This window comes from Syngnathoides biaculeatus, chromosome 7 (genome assembly GCF_019802595.1).
Source record: "Syngnathoides biaculeatus isolate LvHL_M chromosome 7, ASM1980259v1, whole genome shotgun sequence".
NCBI lineage: Eukaryota > Metazoa > Chordata > Actinopteri > Syngnathiformes > Syngnathidae > Syngnathoides > Syngnathoides biaculeatus.
This window is the reverse complement of record NC_084646.1, coordinates 8,644,762-8,665,288: the sequence shown is the minus strand read 5'-3', so window position 1 is coordinate 8,665,288 and position 20,527 is coordinate 8,644,762. Positions and strand designations below refer to the sequence as shown.

The 20,527-nt window shown below is 46.3% G+C and overlaps 2 protein-coding genes across 5 annotated transcripts in view; one reads left to right on the top strand and one right to left on the bottom strand.

Annotated features, from left to right (window-relative positions):
- Positions 1–1,317: 1,317 nt before the first annotated feature.
- gabrb3 (gamma-aminobutyric acid type A receptor subunit beta3) lies at positions 1,318–15,987 on the bottom strand. Its single transcript, XM_061825588.1, has 8 exons — positions 15,610–15,987; positions 15,452–15,519; positions 8,826–9,046; positions 7,485–7,567; positions 6,942–7,079; positions 5,803–5,955; positions 3,371–3,615; positions 1,318–2,669 (listed from the first exon to the last, which is right to left on the bottom strand). Exons 1-8 carry the CDS (start codon positions 15,680–15,682, stop codon positions 2,292–2,294), a joined length of 1,359 nt encoding a protein of 452 aa, XP_061681572.1. The 5' UTR covers positions 15,683–15,987; the 3' UTR covers positions 1,318–2,291.
- Positions 15,988–16,030: 43 nt separating this feature from the next.
- gabra5 (gamma-aminobutyric acid type A receptor subunit alpha5) overlaps positions 16,031–20,527 on the top strand; it is a 32,361-nt gene continuing 27,864 nt past the window's right edge. For all 4 annotated transcript variants that reach the window (XR_009795817.1, XM_061825581.1, XM_061825582.1 and 1 more), the window contains exons 1-2: positions 16,031–16,172; positions 16,251–16,350. The gene's annotated coding sequence lies outside the window, so the exon portion shown is untranslated. The remainder of the gene's footprint in view (positions 16,173–16,250; positions 16,351–20,527) is intronic.

Sequence of the window (20,527 nt, the reverse complement as noted above, 5' to 3'; positions counted from 1 at the left end):
CGCCAGGACCAACAAAACGGACCCGGCGCTGCACCGCCACAGCGGTTAACAAAAGCCTCTCATAACCATTCTGCGAACGAACGTACCATGATGAGCGTGTTGCCAGGGGCACAATTCATATATATATATATATATATATATATATATATATATATATATATATATATATGTATATATGTGCGTGTATCTATCCATCCACTTTCTTGCCGCTTATCCTCACGAGGGTCGCGGGGGGGGGGGGTGCTGGAGCCTATCCCAGCCGTCAACGGGCAGGAGGCGGGGTACACCCCGAATTGGATGTCACCCAATCGCAGGACACATGGAGACAAACAGCCACACTCACAATCACACCTAGGGGCAATTTAGGGTGTCCAATTAATGTTGCGTGTTTTTGGGACGTGGGAGGAAACGCAGGCACGGGGGAAGAACATGCAAACTCCATTCAGGTGGGGGCGGGATCGAACCCGGGTCCTCAGAACGGTGAGGCCAACACATTGCTATCAGAACCACCGTGCCGCCTATATATATATATATATATATATATATATAATGTGTGTGTGTGTATGTAGGCCAAAAAAAAAATATATATATATGTATATAGAAATATGTATACATACACACGTGTGTGTGTGTGTGTGTGTATATATATATATATATATATATATAGATAGATAGATAGATATAGATATAGTAGTATTTTTATTCAAATTCGTAATTGTACTATTAGAATAAGTAGCAACAGTGCCAGTAGTAAAATACCTAATAATAGTTGTACTAGTTGTATAATAATCAGTTGTCGTTAGTAGTAGCAGTTGGACTAGTAGTCAAATAAGTGGTAGTTACAAAACAAGCACTTGTAATAGTATAATCCAAATAAGCAGTGGTGGTAGTAGGAGTTTACTGCTACTACTACAACTAAAGGGGAAGAAAAGTCGGTGTCATAAAAGTAATAGCAGTAGTTGTAGGACTAAAATAAGAGACCAGTAGAATAGTAGTTGTAAAAATGAAGTAAAGTACAAGCAGTATTTGTACTAGTGAGGAAATAAGGAATAGTGGCAAGATACGTAGCAGTGGTTGTACTACTTACCTGTTGAAATGAAAATTGTGCTTTTCTTTGGAAGCGTCTCAAACTTATCGAGTTAGAAAAGGCGAAAATCTGCATTCAAGCCATTTTAGACGCTTTTCTGTCTTACTCAACATTTTCAAAACATAAAAACTAATAAAAATAAGCAAAGTCAATTCAAATCGTAACCTTGGTCTGCCCCCGTTCTCGCACTTTCTCGCCTTTTTTTTTTTTTTTTTTCCCCCCCCCTTAGCTGTCGCCACGTGACGGCTCCACGACGTCGTGACAGGTGGCGTCCACGCTTCCTCCCACGCTGCCAGTCGCAGATGGCGAGCGCGCTCCAGACAAGAACACCACACGCGCACACGCACGAGAACTGGAATGTATCTGTTTTTATAAATTCAACAAAAAAATCAAAGCAATGAAAAGTCCGCATCGGTCAAATTGGTGTCACACCTGGGGAAAAAAAAAAAAAAAAAACAACCCGAAACAAAAGCCAAATTTAGCTTAGCGTGCGTGCTAACTTTTGAGTAGCATCTGTGCTCGTTTCAAACGTCGGATAAGGCAGTGGAACCACTAACATCGATTGACCCTTCGCAAAATACACGCAAGCATTAACCTAAGATGACATTCGGTGAAAGAAAGCGGGCTACACCCTGGACTGGTCACCGGGAATTCTTTGGGGACAGGTAAACATCCATTGACACCAAACTCTTGTACAATTTACTTCTAAAATAATCTCAGGTGATTTTTTGGGGGGGGCGAACAAAGTGGGATTAACCCTGGAAACAACCAGTTGGACACAGACTTTCATGAAACCCATGATGGCTTTTGGCGAGAGGAGCGGAGTACGCCCCAGATTGGTCGCCAGGCAGTGTCATGTGCATGGAGGACCAACCGTTCACACTCACCCCGAGATGATTTTTTTTGTGTGAGAAGCGGAGATGCGCTGTGGATTGGTCGCCAGAAATTGTGAGAACAACTGTTAACACACGTGATGATATTTTGGCAATAGACGTGGGATACACCCAGGACTGGTTGTGGGGCCTCGGATTATTTCCAACGGGAGAAATGGCTTAAAAACAGCACTTGACCTTAGCGGTTCCACTGTACATTGTGGCACATCATCACGACTGGATGACCCGGCGACCATGCCGTGACATCAATGGCCGCGTGTCCACGACCTCGTGACCCGTGTCAGAGGTCAAACGAGACACACACACGCACATTAATTAACGTAGTAGAGCCAGTAGACGACGTTGAAAAAGGAGAAGGAGAACGGGAAGATGAAGCGAGACCAGCGGTCGATGGCGTTCACGTCCGTCAGGTCGGGGATTTTGATCTTCAGCTGCGACGATCGCCGCCTCAGGCGGCTCCTCGGTCCGTCCGGGCCCGGAGTCCGGCGAGCCGCCCGCCCGCTGCCGCGTCTGTAGTGGACCGCCGAGGAGTTGTCCAGCGGGGCCGGGGTGGAGTTGCGCGTGGCGTCGTACAAGCTGCTGCTGGCGTTGCTGCTGCTGCTGCTGAGGGCGGTGCTGGTGACCGCGTGGCCGCCCACCTCGTTGTGGATTTCCAAGGTGGTCAGCAGGATGTTCCCCTGAGAGTCGGCCTGGTGGAACCACACAAAACTCTACGTGAGGCCAGGTAAGGCCATGGTGTCCTGGCCCTGCCGGTCCCGGATGCGGCACGCATTTGCCGCAATCAGCGGAGGGGCACACCTGCGTCTCGGCTCTATAGAACCACACGGACGGTCTGGCCTTTGCCAGATCGTCGCTTCATGCCTCGTTCCCGCACTCTCGTGATCCCGTTCCTGATCTCCCGCGTACCGACCCCTGCCTGCCCACTGACCTGCCTCTTAACGCCTGACGTCCTTGTTACCGCTGCTCCCGTTGACCGCCTGCCTGATCCCCGAACTGCCTCTACCTCCACCGAGTCGTGCATTTGGGTCCAACCCCGTGTTCTGGCCGTGATACTTAGTTTACATGTTGCCTCATCGAATGGAATCGTATTAGAAGCGAAGACAGGAACGTGGAACTTCTTTGGGTTGTTGCCCCGTCTTGTACTCTCCTCTGCTAGTCCAGAGTCGGCGTCGGCGCCGGCGCGGGGGACTCGTACTACCGTTCAATGAAATCAGTTTTCTGTCGGCAACTCGTTCACTCCTCCATCTCTTGTAGCAAAACGAGCAAAAGAACACGACTAACCCGTTTTGTCCTCAGCGGCGTTAAACGCAGACTTCGAGATGGGCGCAGAGACGCGGCAACTGTCTGAAATGCGGACACTAGTGCACAGTAACGCTTTTCTGGTCCTCACCTTGGGGCGGTCCAAAGCGGCGCGGTCGTTGTTGGCCTTCTGCGCCCGCTCGGCCAGCTTCTTCTGCATCCGCGGCCCCCGCCCGAAGAAGATGTAGTTGACGAAGGCGTACTCCAGCAAGGCCAGGAAGACGAAGACGAAGCAGCCCATCAGGTACATGTCGATGGCCTTCACGTACGGGATCTTGGGCAGCGTCTCCCGCAGGTGCGTGTTGATGGTGGTCATGGTCAGCACGGTGGTGATGCCTGCCAACGCAAAATCGCCCTCGTGAGCCGACCGACCGACCGACCGGTCCTGAATGCTGCTTAGCTGCCGATTCTAGACCAGTTCGACTATTCGTTCCATCCTTAATCAGTACTTTGTCGACACGTTACAAGGACGACTTGTGCACATTTTCCTCAATGCCATTTTACTAGTGCAGCTTCTATACTTGTTAAATTGCAGACTAGGCCAACTATTTCCTCTTGTTGCTTTATCAGGTTGGTTCTGGACAAGTTCTGTAAGAACCAGTTCGACTTATCCCCGCTGTTACTTTAAGGTGAGAGCTTGATCAGTGGTGCGTCTGGTTCAAGTATCACATACTGTTGTTTCTAAACATGGTTTAATGCAGAGTACTCCAGCTATTGCATATTTTTCCTGACTGGTGCTGAGTCGAGCCATGATGTCAACATGCAGATCGGTCCCAATTGTTTTACGCCAACTGCTACACCGGTGCCGTTTCTAGAGTCACGTTATAAAGGAAACTGGTCCAACTATTTCTTTACTGATGTTTTAAGTTGAGTACCAGACCAGAGCTGCGAGCAACAGTATGGTTTCATGCCTAGAAAGAGCACCACAGATGCATTATTTGCCTTGAGGATGCTCATTGAAAAGCACAGAGAAGGTCAGAAGGAGCTACGTTGTGTCTTTGTGGATCTAGAGAAAGCCCAAGACAGAGTACCGAGAGAGGAACTGTGGTACTGCATGCGCATGTCTGGTGTGGCAGAGAAGTATGTTAGAATAGGACAGGACGTGTATGAGGGCAGCAGAACAGCGGTGTCAGAAGAATTTAAGGGGGAGGTGGGACTGCATCAGGGATCCGTCCTGAGCCCCTTCCTGTTTGCTGTGGTCATGGATAGGCTGACAGATGAGGTTAGACTTGGATTATGACGCTCGCAGATGATATTTTGATATGTAGTGAAAGCAGACAGCGGGTGGAGGAACTGTTAGAAAGGTGGAGGAATGTAGATTAGCCGAAGTAAAACAGAATATATGTGCGTGAATGAGAGGGTCGGTGGGGGAAGAGTGAAGTTCCAAGGGAGAAGAGATGGCGAGGGTGAACAGCTTCAAATACTTGGGGTCAACAATACAGAGCAATGGACAGTGTGGAAACGGGTCCAAGCGGGGTGGAACAGCTGGCGCAAGGTGTCTGGTGTTCTACGTGACAGAAGAGTCTCCGCAAGGATGAAGGGCAAAGATTAGAAAACAGCGGTGAGGCCGGCCACGACGTTCGGATTAGAGACGGTCGGCCTGGCGAAGAAACAGGAAGCACAAATGAAGATGTTGAGGTTCTCGTAGGTTGGATAGGATTAAAAATGAGCTCATTGGAGGGACAGCCAAAGCTGGATGTTTTGGAGACAAAGGTTCGAGAGAGCAGAATTCGATGGTTTGGACATGTCCGGAGTTGAGAGAGTGAGTATATTGGCAGGAGGGTGGTAAGGATGGAGCTGTCAGGGAAGACCAAAGAAGAGGTTGATGGAGGCGGTGAGGGAGGACATGAAGACGAGAGGAAGATGCACGAGATCGGCTTAGGTGGAAAAAGATGACGCGCTGTGGCGACCCCTAACCGGGACAAGCCGAAAGGAAAAGAAGGAGACTAGACCAGAGCTGCATTCAGAAATGGTGCTGTAATGCAGTTCCTGCTGCTTTAATATCACGATACCAGGGCATGAGGTCATCCGAAAATACACAAATATAACATTTGAGCAACGTTTTTTTTTTTTTTCTTCTTCTTCTTTGTTTGTTTATTTTTCGTCTCCCGCCCGGCCCGCGACTGTATTTCTGTCCCGAGCGCCGTTGCGTAAGCGGGGGCCCAAAAATGTATCGCTGGAACAGTGCGCGCGGGGGAGGGAGTCGAGAGCAGCGTGGGTAGGCGCCATCGATTGCCGCTCGAGAGCCGAGAACAAAAAAAAAAAAATCTGTGCGAGATTGACACAAATTGAAGTAAGAATATGACAAAGCAATAATAAAATGTGGATGATTTTGAAATGAGGAAAATGGCATATTTCAACCCCCCCCCCCCCTAGCTGTACCAGCCAGGAAAAATGCTATACCTGTGCTAGCGTCAACGCTACTGTACATTTTTTCAGGCCGACAGCTATCCAAAATAATCAATTTTTTACCGTGTTTAAGCTAACGCTGTTAGCATATAGCAAGTCCGTCCGTCCGTTTACCCAAAGCCACTCTGGCGGCCGAGGCGTCGTAGTTGATCCAGAAGGAGACCCAGGACAGGATGGTGATCAGGATGGAGGGCATGTACGTCTGCAGGATGAAGTAGCCGATGTTCCTCTTCAGCTTGAAGCTCAGAGACAGTCGAGGGTAGGCACCTGCGACGCGCAAAAATTTCAGATCCACGCTTAAATGCGCCTCCTGCACTCAAATGGACACACCGCATCACCTTGAGTCTGATTTTAAAAAAAAAAAATATTCATGATCAAATTAAATATTTACATACATATAATTTATTTCTGTTTTTAGATGAGCAGGCTAAATATTATATATGGAATGGAAACAATTAGTCAAATAATCTACTCAATTATTATTCACCGATAAGAGATCAATTAGTCATTTAGAGCACAGGTGTCAAACTCAAGGCCCGGGGGTTCAGATCTGGCCCGCCACATGATTTTATGTGGCCTGTAGAGGCAAATTGTGTGTATTAATTTCAACGATTTTTGTATTTTTTTTTTTTTTTTTAAATCTGGACCAAAATGTCAAATTTCCCTATTACAAATGATGACGTTGAGATATTACAAGCGTTTTTGTGTTACCAAACAATGGTCGGAAAAAACCATTACCGTTGATTTCTGATTCCAAAACGAGTTCATAAATTTCATGTGTAAATATGATGAGGCGTCCTTGGGATTTCAGCCTCTCAACAGATTTTCAGATCAGTTCTCTAAGGAGGCAGACTGATTATCTTTTGTGTTTCATCCAAGTAAAGACATTTTCAAACATCTTCTTTTCCTGTGGAAAATTATGATCATTTTTGTCTGTTTTATGACATAACGCAAAAACGTTAAGGGTGGAAACGTATGTATGTGTGTGTATATATATATGCATGTATCTAGAGAGAGGTATTTTAATCCCATTTATCGATTAATTGAGAGATAAAATGAGTAAAATAACTGTTAGTTGTTTATGGTGTCAAACTTCCCACCCAACATTGTTGAAAAAAAAATGAGAATTCACTTTGATGGGCCATATAAAACAATCAAATGGGCCAGATCTGGCCCCCCGGGCCTTGAGTTTGACACCGCCACTGAGTCTCATTGGGTTCCGCTCCTGTTTTCAAGGCGCATACGAAAGGCACCTGTGGAGAAGACCACGTTCCTGGAGACCAGCTTGTAGTCCACGATGGAGAACTGCGGCAGCTCGATGCGCGTCACGCCCGTCACGGCCGTGTCGCCCCCTTTCCAGTAGAACTCGATGTCGTCCGTCGTGTAGCCGTCTGTCGACAGGTATACATATTTTTTAAAAAAACTTCATAGCTGAAAAAATGCTCATGTTCTGAACTCTTTTCACACGGGCAGAATGTGCTTCGTATTTTTGCGAGGATAAGCGTTTTTTTTTTTTTTTTTATTAAAATTTCCGTCGCTGACTCTCAACGGCGCTTATCATTTTTCGCATCGCGTGCTGATGCTGGGCTGATTTAGCGTCGGGCCGAAGTTGGGAATGAATCGCACGCGATGCACTTTGTTTTCCGGAGGGTAAAAAAAAAAAACAAAAAAAAAAAAAACGCAAAAGGCTGATTTACGAGCTGCGCTGACTGCGGCGCATGTAAATCTCGCGCGCGTTTTACGCGTGAATCCGCCGCATGGATGTCGAGCGGAGGGTGTGTGTGGTGTGAACTCACAGCTCTCAATCTCCAGAGTGCAGTTCTGCTCATCCAGCGGGTACCGCCTCAGGTCCATCATGCAGGCGGCCGTCGTCGTGATTCTGAGTCCAGAGACCAGCGGAAAAAATTCAATTATTGGTTGGCCTCCAGTTCTGAGGACCCGGGTTCGATCCCGGCCCCGCCTGTGTGGCGTTTGCGTGTTCTCCCCCGTCCGATCCCGCGTGGGTTTTCTCCGGGTACTCCGGTTTCCTCCCACATCCCAAAAAAAAACGTGCAACATTACTCGTCGTGTCATTATCCAAGCCGCTTATCCTCACAAGCGTTGCGGGAAAGCTGGAGCCTATCCCAGCTGGCTTTGGGCGAAAGGCCGAGCTACACCCTGAGCGTGTCGCCAGTTAGTCGCAGGGCAAATATCGACACCGTCACTGAGCGGGAATCGATCCCACGCTGCCCGCAGCAAAGGCAGATGTGTGTACCACTACACCATCAGTGACTGCGCAACATTAATTGTACACTCTAAATTGCCCCTAGGTGTGATTTTGAGTGTGGTTGTTTGTCTCAATGTGCCCTGCAATTGGCTGGCGACCAGTTCAGGGTGTACCATGCCTCCTGCCCGCTGACACCTGGGATAGGCTCCAGCACTCCCCGCGACCCTCGTGAGGATAAGCGACAAACAAAATGGATGGATGGTTGGTATCAATGATTCTTTACAGTAGGAAGATGGGAGGTTGGATAGACCAGATGGACAGAATGCAGTTTGCGTTTGCAATCCGTTCCAGGCTTGATGGGTTTCATTTGTGCGAAAATACGCAACCCTTGTGAGGATAAGCATCTTGGAAAATGGATGGATGGATGGATGGATGGTTGGATGGTTGGTATCAATGCTTCTTTACAGTAGGAAGATGGGAGGTTGGATAGAGCAGATGCACAGAATGCAGTTTGCGTTTGCAATCCGTTCCAGGTTTGATAGGTTTGCATTTGTGCGAAAATACGCAACCCTTGTGAGGATAAGCATCTTGGAAAATGGATGGATGGATGGATGGTTGGTATCAATGCTTCTTTACAGTAGGAAGATGGGAGGTTGGATAGAGCAGATGCACAGAATGCAGTTTGCGTTTGCAATCCGTTCCAGGTTTGATAGGTTTGCATTTGTGCGAAAATACGCAACCCTTGTGAGGATAAGCATCTTGGAAAATGGATGGATGGATAATGTATTTGCATATGTAGCTCCCGGATCGCGCAAAATGAACTGTGATTAATTTGTGTATTTGGCAAAACCTTCGGTTTGAGTGTGCGATCAAATCTGAGCAAATCCTCGGCGCTCGCGTTTTCAGACCCGACCAGACGGCGGCAACTTACCTGAGTCCGTAGAGGACGGTGCCGTCCGGGTGCAGCCGGATCATGCGGTTCTTCACGGTGACGCCGTGCACAAAGGACTTCTTGTCGTTCAGGAAGTAGGTGTCGGGCACCCACAGCTGGTCCGCCACCCGGTTGTCCAGGGTGAGGTTGAGCGGGATGCCCAAGTAGGCCAGCCTCTTGTCCCGCCAGTACTGCTGGAAGTACATGGTCAGGGTGTAGTCCTGCGGACGGAGGGGGGTGGACGGCTAGCGTTAGCGATGATACGTACTAGTATTTTTTTTTTTTTTTTTCGAACTCTCAAGATAAACGAAGTTTCTTATCTCGCCGTTCCGAAAAGTGAAGTACAAAGTCAACCTGGCGATGTCGGGGTTGGGTCAGAGGCTTTGTGGGAGTGGCCTAGTTTTGAAGACCAGCCCCAACTGGGGGATGAAGTTGACCCAAGGATTGACCACCGTCTACCGTCTGAAGTATTATTCGGGGGTTGACAATCACTGGCCAGACCGATCATTATCATCGCCGATATCCGCCATTTTGACCGATAAGCGATCGATTTGAAACCGGGTAAAGTTCAGAGAACCGTCCCTTCGTTAATTTACGTATTTGTCCGTTTATTTACATTTTCCGTTCACTTTTTGGCGAGAAAGCGCGGACCGATAGATCCTCGCGGATGAGCGGCCTGATCAATAATTAATAACCCCCCGCCGACCCATTGATTCATTGGCTGCGTTCCACCAATGAGCCGGCGCAAACGCAGAAGCTTTTGCAGTCTTTTAACGGCGCTGCCTGGACCGCAATCCGCTGACTAATATTCTCTTCAATAAATAAGCAGGTCACAGGAAATAAACAAGCCTCCGCCTGAGCGATTCTTCACGTCCGGAAGAAGCCGGCGTGCGCGTTCGGCGCGCCGCGCGCGGCCTACACTGCGTCGGGAGGTCGGAATGGCGCTCCGTTAGCCGCGCTGACGGCATCACATCCGAGCTAATAAATATTGCCCGTACGCTCGCCGCCGTGTGAAACTGCTGAGCTGACGCAGATGAAATGATGGAAAATGCAGTTTTTTTTTGTTGGGGTCGGTGGGGGTTAGGATCGCTGCGTCGCGTTGTAAAAAAAAAAAAAAAAAAAAAAAAAAACTGCAACCTGCTCTTAGGTGCGGAGAGTGAAGTGCGCAAAGGCGTTTCCGTTAGAACAGTTTTAGCCCTCCCGAAGACTGAAAGACATTCAGATGGAATGAGTCTCCCATTGCCAAGAAATGGGAGACAATAAAATAACATCACTTTGCGTAATTGAAAAGAAGACTCTCAGTTCTTCAAATGAGAGGCGCCGTGTGCTTGCTTCAAGCAGTTTGTCACTCACAGCTGAAGTCAAACTACCGCGCCGGTATGAACGCTCGTACCAAACCGCATCTCTTTCCTCTCGCAAAAGTCTGCTGACTTACCATTAACATCCATCCATCCATTTTCCTAGCCGCTTATCCTCACAAGGGTCGCTGGGGAGTGCTGGAGCCTATCCCAGCTGGCAACGGGGAGGAGGCGGGGTACAACCTGAACTGCTCGCCAGTCAATCGCAGGGCACATAGAGACAGACAAACAGTCGCACTCACAGTCACACCTAGGGTCAATTTAGAGTGTCCAATTAATGTTGCACATTTTTGGGATGTGGGAGGAAACCGGAGCGCCCAGAGAAAACCCACGTAGGCACGGGGAGAACATGCAAACTCCTAAATTCCTAGAAAAGCCATATTTTGTCCCAATGAAGTTGTCATTCCATCCATCCATCCATCCATCCATTTTCTTAACCGCCTATCCTCACAAGGGTCGCTAGGGAGTGCTGGAGCCTATCCCAGCTGGCAACGGGGAGGAGGCGGGGTACACCCTGAACTGGTCGCCAGCCAATCGCAGGGCACATAGAGACAAACAGGCACACTCACAATCACACCTATGGGCAATTTAGAGTGTCCAATTAATGTTGCACATTTTTGGGATGTGGGAGGAAACCCATACGGACACGGGGAGAACATGCAAACGGCACAGAGGCGGGTCCGGGATCAAACCCGGGACCTCAGAACTGTGAGGCCGACGCTTTCCGGCAGATCTGCCGTGCTGCCTTAATATTAACATTTGATGCGAAATACCATAGATGGGCTATCGGAGATTAGCAATAGATGCTCAAATAACTGCTACTTCAACAGACACTGACCAGCAACACAAAATGAGAGCTTCTTGCTGTTATTGCATATCTGAAATATTATCGTATAATGTTCGCGCCAACAAGGAACCCTGCTATTGTGTGGGTTCACTGTACAGTAGAGCCTCGGTTCTCGACCACAATCCGTTCTAAAAACCGAATCAAGTGCCGCGCGCGTTCTGTTATTTGCGGGGGTTTTTTTTCGGCGGGGTGGGAATTCACAACAAAGCGCGTCGTGGGTCGCGTTCTGTTATTTCCCGGTTTTGTCCGGGGCGTCCGCGTACCCATTTTCGTCCGAAAACAGAAGCAAAGAAAACCGATTTGTTCGTGAGCGGGGACGTTTTAAACTTTTAGGAAAACGGGAAAAAAAAAAAATGTCACCGGTGCAGAGGAGCTCGCGGTGAGATGAAAAGCGGGTGTTGTTGCGAGACGTGATGTCCTCCCACACGCGGCGGCGGCGGCGGCGCAGCGGGTCGGCTGAATCAGCTTTTACACAACAACGCGCACTCCCACCTCGCGGAAGCGGATCCGCGTCTGGCGCGCAAACGCTTTGAAATCTGCCAGCGGAAACCCGAGACCGCTCCTGCGTCCTCAACGTAGGGTCCGCTCGGACCTTGAAATTTCCTCGATTCGTCAAATCGGTACACCCCGCGGAAAGGCCGTCGATCCGTTCGGCCACAAACTTTTATTCTGTATGATGAAATACAAATATTCGCTGAGGTGTCGTCCTTTATGGAAGTAAATTAGTGGCACCGTGGATTTGAATTTGAAATGTTAAAGTTATCAATATTTGTATTTCAGTGTACCTTTTCAGTGTTAACAATTCAACTGGCTACAATTCGCTGTCTAAAATTCACCGCCTGTGCCACCAGGCAGGGTTACCTCGGGTCAGAACCGAACAGCCAGCCAATCGCAGTTACGCTTTCTTAGTCACGTGACGTCACATACTCAGAAGGCGTAACTGGATTGGCTGGCTGTTCGGTTCTGACCTGAAGTAACCCTGCCTCGATTTCAGACAGCGAATTCTCGCAACTATTGAAAATGTGATCAATTTACATTTCAAATTCAAATCCTGTTTTTGTGGCGTTTCTAATTAATTACTTCTATACTCCTTGCAGCTCCAAAATGACGACGAAAAAATAAAATAAAAAATACCATCATATACCATTGTGCATGAATGTCAAAACCATTTCAATCAGTATTACATCCATTATTAATTCACTGCCAGCCTTCTCGGTTAATATGGCGATTTGACTTATATAGCCGTCAATGGCAGTGAATGTGTTCAACATTTAAATTTTTCAAAATTATGCTGTCATTGATTAAAAAAAAAAAAAGCCTTTCACTTAAAAAGACAAATGATTACCATTACCTCATCTAAAACTCTTTTTCCCAAAGGTCTTAAGAGACACGAGTGATGCAATAAGTAAAATTATGTGCTGACTAAGCGGAAATGAATCGACACATTTCTGTTGCTAAGCAGTTCCTTCTGCAACAAAGCATGACAGCTACCCATTCCCCCCCCAAAAAAAAATTTCCAACGTAACTACTTTTACTTTATTTTCATTTTATTGTCTTTTGTTTTATTATGAATTATGATTTTCCATCTTGAGGAGGCGTAACGCCACGCGGCTCCCGCAGAGGGAGGAAGAGGCAGAGTTTCACGATAGATTTAATAAAGCTATTTTCAACACTTTAAATTTGATAACAATGTGTACAAGTAGTTCTAGACGACACGGAGACAGACAAATCTTGATTAGTGAAAAAATATGAAAACAGATAATAGTTTTGAATTGCGTGTTTTGACTGTCACGTTCAATAGTGCACGGTCGATTTTTATGATTAATTTTTTTTCCCCCACTTTACTTGAGCGGCGGCATGTCTGAAACAATTTTTCAGTTCTCTCATCTCGATTCCAATTTTAGATCGCGACACAAAGCAAAGAAAAACGTGAAAATCGTAACCGGAAAAAAACGTCCGTGATCCGGAAGCCGACTTAAGCGCGCGCGTGGGTGCTGATTGTTGTCATTTTTGGACCCGGAGAGATGCAAAAGTCGGCTTTTTTGCACTCCGCCAAATGAGGCCCGGTGGGAGCGTCGCGCCCCGCCGGGCAAAGACGCGCGTCAGACGCGCTAACCTGTCAGGCCGACGCCCGCCGTCCGCCGGGACCGGCGCCACCCGGGCGGAGCGAGTTGGGCGGCCGGGCCCGAGCCCGAGCCCGAGCCCGTTCGGGGTCGTGAGGTTCTGCCCCGGTGGAAGCGACGCATCGGAGGTTGTTGCACTAAACGTCTTCAATTTGTGAGCTTTGCATCGTGCCCGTGTGAATACGCAAAATATTGATGACATAATCCTGGTTTATCTTTTATAGTCGATAATAAGAATAAATGACTTTAATATCGCTGCAGTACACGGACACCGTTCGCTAATTTTGGTCGTATATTGGCCGGCGTGATACTTTCTGGTGGTGGAACACCATCGCGTGTTTTCATTTTTCATTTTTTTCGGTTCCACTGGCAGATATTTTGTAGCCCGAAAGTTTTATCGTGCACAAGAACCTCTTGAGACATTGTTTAGGTGAAATTTATTATTATTATTATTATTATTGTTCTTTTCGGGAAACTGAATCCATCCAAATGTCCGATTAACGTGGGAAGAATCAGTTTACGAAAAAAATGTCTTAATTAGCTGATTAATTTTGGTAATGTAGTTCTTAGCTATGATTTTTTAATGGTGTCAATTATTGATAAACTGTAAAAAAAAAGTCTTATAATTTCCTCAGATTTCCGAAAGCGTTTTCCAAGGCCAAGTTTTTTAAAACTTCAGATTTTTCTGCACATTGCTAAACTTTTTCATCATCTCCCTTCCAAGCAATAATTAAGTTGAAGTAAAATCATCTTTTTCTATGATATTTTGACATTTCAGATTGAAATTTAAATTCACAATTTGAGCCTTTTGAGTGCATTTTCTCAATCTGACACGTGATGTAAACAAATCTTGATGCTGAAAAATATGAAAACGAAAAATAACTACAGTACTCTGAATTTTGGCCCATCTCGTGTATCTTTACTTTTTTTCACGTCATTTTTGTCGTTCATCAAAATTTATGTAACAGCCGTGAGTTTTAGCATCGAATTAGTCAATACATAAACTTTTGCTGTACGTCACTAATTACGCTTACAAAATGTTGACACGAAGCATATTTCAGCAACACGATTGACGCATCAACTAATCGATCATCACGTCAATCGTCAACTATTTCAATTCATTGTTTGGATGACACGGTGGTCGAGCGGTGAGCACGCACGCTTCGCAGATCTGAAGCCTTTGGGTTTGAATCGGGGCTCTCCTGTATGGAGTTTAAAAGTTCTCCATTTAACTCACCGTCCATCCATTTTCTTCACCGCTTATCCTCACGAGGGTCGCGGGAAGTGCTGGAGGCTATCCCAGCTGTCAACGAGCAGTAGGCGGGGTACAACCTGAACTGGTCGCCAGTCGATCGCAGGGCACACCGAGACAAACTGCCATATTCACAATCACACCTATGGGCAATTTAGAGTGTCCAATGGATGTCGCATGTTTTTGGGACGTGGGAGGCAACCGGGGTGCCCACCCGGAGAAAACCCACACAAGCACAGGGAGACCGGGATTGAACGCCGGTCCTCATAACTGTGAGGCCAACGCTTTCCAGCAGAGCTACCGTGCCGCCCCTCATCATTCAATTAATAAATAGAAGAATTGGTTCAAAAATCGTGATTTGGATGCTCTAAATTGCCCCAAGGTGTGATAGTGAGTGCGGCTGTTTGTCTCCATTTGCCCTGCGATTGACTGGCGACCGGTTCAGGGCAGGGTGCGCCCTGCCTCCTGCCCGTTGACAGCTGGGATGGGCTTCAGTACTCCCCGTGCTCCATGCGACACTCGTGAGGATAAGCGGCAAAGAGAATGGATGGATGGTTTAAAGGGGCGGTGTTTTTTGTTGAGGGCCACATCGTAGTTAGAGTTTCCCCCATTATGACTGTAAAACTATAGAAATTTTTCATCGCCTTATCATCTTTACACACGAAATGCGACCCACGTAAGGATAAGCGGCAAACAAAATGGATTGGTGGATGGATGGATGGATGGATCGAGTTCAAAAATATTTGATAGTGGCTAACGTAAAAAAAAAAAAAAGGGGTCACCTATGCGGTGCCCGCGGACGCGTGTTTGCCTGCGAGGACCACTCAAGGTAGCCCGTGAGGCATGTTCTAAAAATAGCACAGGTCACAAATTGCGATGATTTGTGCTTTCAATTTTGCATCTGACTGGCTTACATTCATGACTTTTTTTTAAACGTCATATAAAAAAATGAAGTTTGCCGCCAACACGTCACGTCGCCCTGAATACGATCGGTCCCGTCGGCCTCAAAAAGGTCGCCGACCCGCATGAGTTTTTGCGTGACCTACCATGTTGACCTCGGACACCATGTCGATGCTCGCCACGTCGATGCTCATGCCGACGGCCACGGGGGCACCTTCAAAGTCAAACAAATCCGAGCGTGGATTTCATTTCACGTCTGAAATGAATTGAAAATTGGGCGTCGCCGACGACGACTTCGTCGTACCTCCAAAGTCCGGCCTGAGTCGGATGTCGTAGCCCTTTAAAAGTTTGTCCACCGTGTCTTTCACGAAAGTCATGTTGCCGGGCTCTTTGACGCTGGAAGAGAGAAAAAAAAAACAAAGTTAATTGCATAAAAATAATTCAAAAAAAAAAAAATACATAAACATTAAAACACAAAAAATAACTAGGTAAAAATAAAATTGAAATATATATTGAGTAAATCACAATAATAAAAATCAAATATGTATAAAGTTCATGTAAATATAATGTGGAAAAATGAATAATAAAATAACAGAATGCATACGTAAAAATCAAGAAATGTAATAAATGGTAAAAATAACTCTAAATAAACTTGTAAACAAAATTGGACAAGACAAAGAAATGAAAGTGATAGAAGCGGGAGCCAGGAGGGCTGACCTGGCACATGCGCACACGGCGGCCAGCAGCACCGCCGACGCCCGCAGGATCCTCATCGCGTCTCCGGCTCGCGAGATCTACGCGGCGGCGGGGAAGTCGGCGCCTCCCTTGGTCGCCCCCCCCCCGGGCCCAGACCCACCACTAAATCAGGTGAGACTTCACCCACACGCCTGAACGCGCCAGCATGTCCCACGCCATACTGATTTTTTTTTCTTCCATTTTTTGCAGCTCGTCACCTCAAATAACGTCTTCGCGTCCTCGTCTTGATTAAAGTCTGCGGCTGCTTTGCCGAGCTCCGTTCGCCTTGCGCGACTTCAAGGTTTTCCAGGTATCACCATTTTCTTTGAGTACTGTATTTATCGCTCTATTAGTTTTTACATTTTTCCTCCCCATATTTAAAAACACATCCAAACATTTTTTTTACTCCTTCATCGGTCAAAATGTGCTTCTTGAAAAAACAGGGACAAACATGGACGACGGGTGAGCTAATAGCAACAAAGACGTGGACAATAAAATATTGACTGTTATACTTAGAGATCATAAAATGTCTTGAGATATTCGTTTTGAAGATAATGAGCAGTGTCGGACTGAATTGAGGAGATCTACTTTTACACCTGTTTTTATAAAGGGGCGTGGCTAAATTGGGACCCAGTCACGTGCTTGTGGTTTCCACCGTGAGTCGCCTCTCCTTCCACTCCATTCTGGTGCAACTGAATTTATTTGGGTTCTTATTACAATTCCAGTGCCACTTGCTGCAGTTCGGTGTCATTATTTCTACTCGCAGGCTGCCCAGTGTGACGGTCTGAGCGCTCCCCCATGCTGAAAAGTCTCCTTGTGATGAATGCGCATGCGTTACTAACAGGGGAACTCCGGGTACGTCGTAGACCCGTACTGGGAAATCCCCCGGTCTCGTCGTTCCCCTTCTTCTGCATACAGCGAGCTAGCATACGTTAAATCCTAACCGTAACCCAAACCTAACCTTAAAACAAAAGTATACACATATCTGTACGTTCGCTGTCTTCGTCTTTCTGAGACGTCCATAGCGAACGTGAACGCTCGGCGACAAGTTGTCGAATGGCACATGTCGAAGCATGGATGATGACGTTTCAGACTGGCCGGAAGTTTCCCAACATATACGCGCATGCGCGTTAATCACAAGGCGACGTTTCAGCACCGGGAGCGCTCAAACCGTCACACCGGCTGAGACTAAGATGCGCGCGCCAGTTAGCTTGCAAGCTAGCTGTTGGATAGCAGCTCCCTTCCCTGTGGGGTATCATATAATGTACCGTAATTTCCGGCCTATAAGCCGTGACTTTGTTCACACGCTTTCAACCCTGCGGTTTATGCGGTGATGCGGCAAATTTGTGCATTTTTTTCTGACGGCCGCAAGGGGGCACTCCACCCAAATAGGTAAGAGTGAGACCAGGTGGAATATATGTGCCGAGGAAGTGACTTTTACCAGTCCTGTTAGCGCTGCGCTAGCATGTTACTGCTGTGTCCCTGTGATTTTTACCGGTATGTTGTTTTGTTTTTTTTTTAACCGGCCCTGTTAGCGCGGCGCTAGCGTTAGCCTGGCCCTAGCGTTAAACTCTGTGTACCGTTTATCTTTGTAAATATCTCGTGTTTCAATGTGGGCACTTGCGGCTTTTACACAGGTGCGGCCTATGTATGTACCAAATGGTATTTCCTTAACAAATGTGCTGGGTGAGGCTTATAACCAGGTGCACTCTGTAGGCCGCCAATTACGGTAATATAAGGTAGGATAAAATAAGAGTCCTAAACCAGAAACTAAATGTGTCTGCATTTTTTTGGGTGGGTTCTTGGATTAAATTGTCCCCCTTCCACGCTGTCTGTATAACTTCCTGACATTTTTTTGCTGAGTGACGCAGAACGGTCGGAGTCCTCGCGGCAATTACAGATCTAAAAAAAAAAAAAAAGTCCTCCATTTTCCATGCAAGTGTTTTTCACCGCGAGCAGCGCGGCACAGAATGATGCAGGGACGCGGTTGACCTTCTGGAAGTTGTATCCTTTCACGGCGCAGTCTTTTCACGGCCGTACGTATTGATCACATAAAGTGTCCTCGGTCGACGCGATTTCTCCGAAAACGTAGAACGCGACACTCACCTCGTATCGTAGATGGCGTGCAGCTTCTTGTTCCCGTCGACGGCGTTCCTGTAAACAAGACACACGCACAAAAAAATACAGTTGGAGCCCGTGAACAAACACGTCCAATACGGATACTTTCGAGTTTAAACCATCTATTACAGGGCTGTCAAACTCAAGGCCCGGGGGCCAGATCTGGCCCGCCGCATGATTTTATGTGGCCCGAGGAGGTTAATCATGTGGATCAACTTACATGATTTTTTTTTTTTTTGTTCAAATCTGTACCAAAATTTCAAGCTGTCCTATCATAAATGATAATGTTGAGAAATATTATATTACAAGCATTTTTTGTGTTACCAAACAACAATAGTTGGAAAAACACATTACCCTTGATTTATGATTCTAGTTCACAAATTTCATGTGTAAATATGATGAGGCGGTTAAAGATTTTTTTTTTATGGTTTCACAGCCACACTGGCCCACTCTGAGTGAAACCAGAACTACAATGTGGCCCGCGACAAAAATGAGTTTGACACCCCTGATCTAGTTGTCCTATAGCTACGTTGATTTTTACCATAGATGATTCTCCACACACATGGTCCAAATTGATTTACTCATTGGACATTTTAATTGAATTATCCATCCATCCATTTTCTTAGCCGCTTATCCTCACAAGGGCTGGGAGTACCGGAGCCTATCCCAGCTGTCAACGGGCAGGAGGCGGGGTACACCCCGAACTGGTCGCCAGCCAATCGCAGGGCGCATTGAGACAAACAGTTGCACTCACAATCACACCTATGGGCAATTTATGTTGCATGATTTTGGGATGTGGGAGGAAACCGGGGTGTCCGCCCGGAGAAAAGCCACACAGGTGGGTCCGGGATCGAACCCGGACCTGAGAACTGTGAGGCTAACGCTTTACCAGCCGAATTCTATGAGTTAATAGTATTTGTACATTCTTTCGTTGTATTTCAAGGCACTAAAACTGCAAATTCTCTGAAATGACACATTTATGTATCGCATATTCCCCGTTAGGATTAGCGACAGCAATTTTACAAGGCAAAATCCTCGCATCGGCAAAATTCAACAATTCGTAATCGTGAAAACGCAAACAAGGTACCGGAGACGATAAAACCCCGAGAAAAGCGCCGGTCGATCGATAACCAATAAAGTTGAACGGGAAGCAACGGCGGCAAAAAAGTCCTTTCAAAACCTTCCCTCGTCTCGTGTTATATGAATTAATTGGCGCTAAAATTGGAGTTTTATGAGTTTTGGCGAGATCTGAAAGTGATTGGATGTCAATCTGAGTGTGATGGAAAAGTCAAACGAGAAAAACGCTCAACGACAACAAAAATATCGATCGCATCGATTAATTGCCGTCGGCTCGACCGTCTTTACCTTCGCGTCAGCTGCGAGATAAAATTAAAGTGCTGCAACGGCTGCAGAGTGGTAATGTTTTCGTTTTGGGAAACTGGTGTCAAACTCAGGGCCCGGGGGCCAGATCTGGCCCACCGCTTGACCTTAAGTGGCCCGCGAAGGAAATTCCGTGATTCTTGTTCAAATCTGGACCAAAATGTCAAATTGTCACAGCATAAATCACAGCATTGAGGTATTCCAAGAGTTTGTATGTTACCAATTGTCAACAATAGTTGAAAAAAAAAATCATTACCCTTGATTTCTGATTCCAAAAGTAATTCATAAAATTCACGTGTCAACACGATGAGGCGATAAACGATTTTTATGGTTTCACAGCCATAATGGCCTTCCGAGGGAAACCGCAAGTACAAAGTGGCTCGCGACGAAAATGAGTTGGACACCCAGAATCTGGCGGGTTACAGAGAATTGGCAAAATATTTTATTTTTTTTTTTTTTTTTTTTTATAAAAACATAAATTTGTCTTGAATTTCTACAAAGAATAAAAAGCCTCAAATTGCTAGAAAAGTTCAATTCCGATATGAACCCCGCAAAAATTCCTAGATTCAAATAAAGTCCAATTATGAGAATAACGTTGCATTCTTTTAATGTCGTGGGGGTTTTTAATACAGTTGAGGTACAATCTTAAACTGTTGAATCACGAAAAAAAAAATCATACGTTAACAAGAATATTATTATTTTTTTAATCAAAAGATTAATTACAAAATTAAAAACGCAGGGCTTGAAACAAAGTCGTGAATTCTAACTCTTGGTTTAATAAACGATTTTTATGGTTTCACAGTCATAACGGCCCACCGAGGGAAACCGGAACAACAATGTGGCCCGCGACAAAAATGAGTTTGACACCCCTGTTGTAGGCGTGCGACGAAATGTCTATTTGACATTTGTCAGTTAAAAGTAACCCGTCACTCCCATTGACGATTATACCCGTCAAGTACGCTTTTGTTTATTACGGGGCTTCGTAACTG

What these genes read in the sequence shown, in the direction of transcription:
- gabrb3 (XM_061825588.1), bottom strand. Translation starts at nt 15,682, where the DNA reads ATGACTTTCGTGAAAGACACGGTGGACAAACTTTTAAAGGGCTACGAC. An exon ending in ACTCAGGCCGGACTTTGGAG is followed by an intron (nt 15,520 to 15,609) that starts GTACGACGAAGT and finishes TTGACTTTGAAG; the next exon opens with GTGCCCCCGTGGCCGTCGGC. An exon ending in GAACGTGGTCTTCTCCACAG is followed by an intron (nt 5,956 to 6,941) that starts GTGCCTTTCGTA and finishes TGCGCGTCGCAG; the next exon opens with GTGCCTACCCTCGACTGTCT.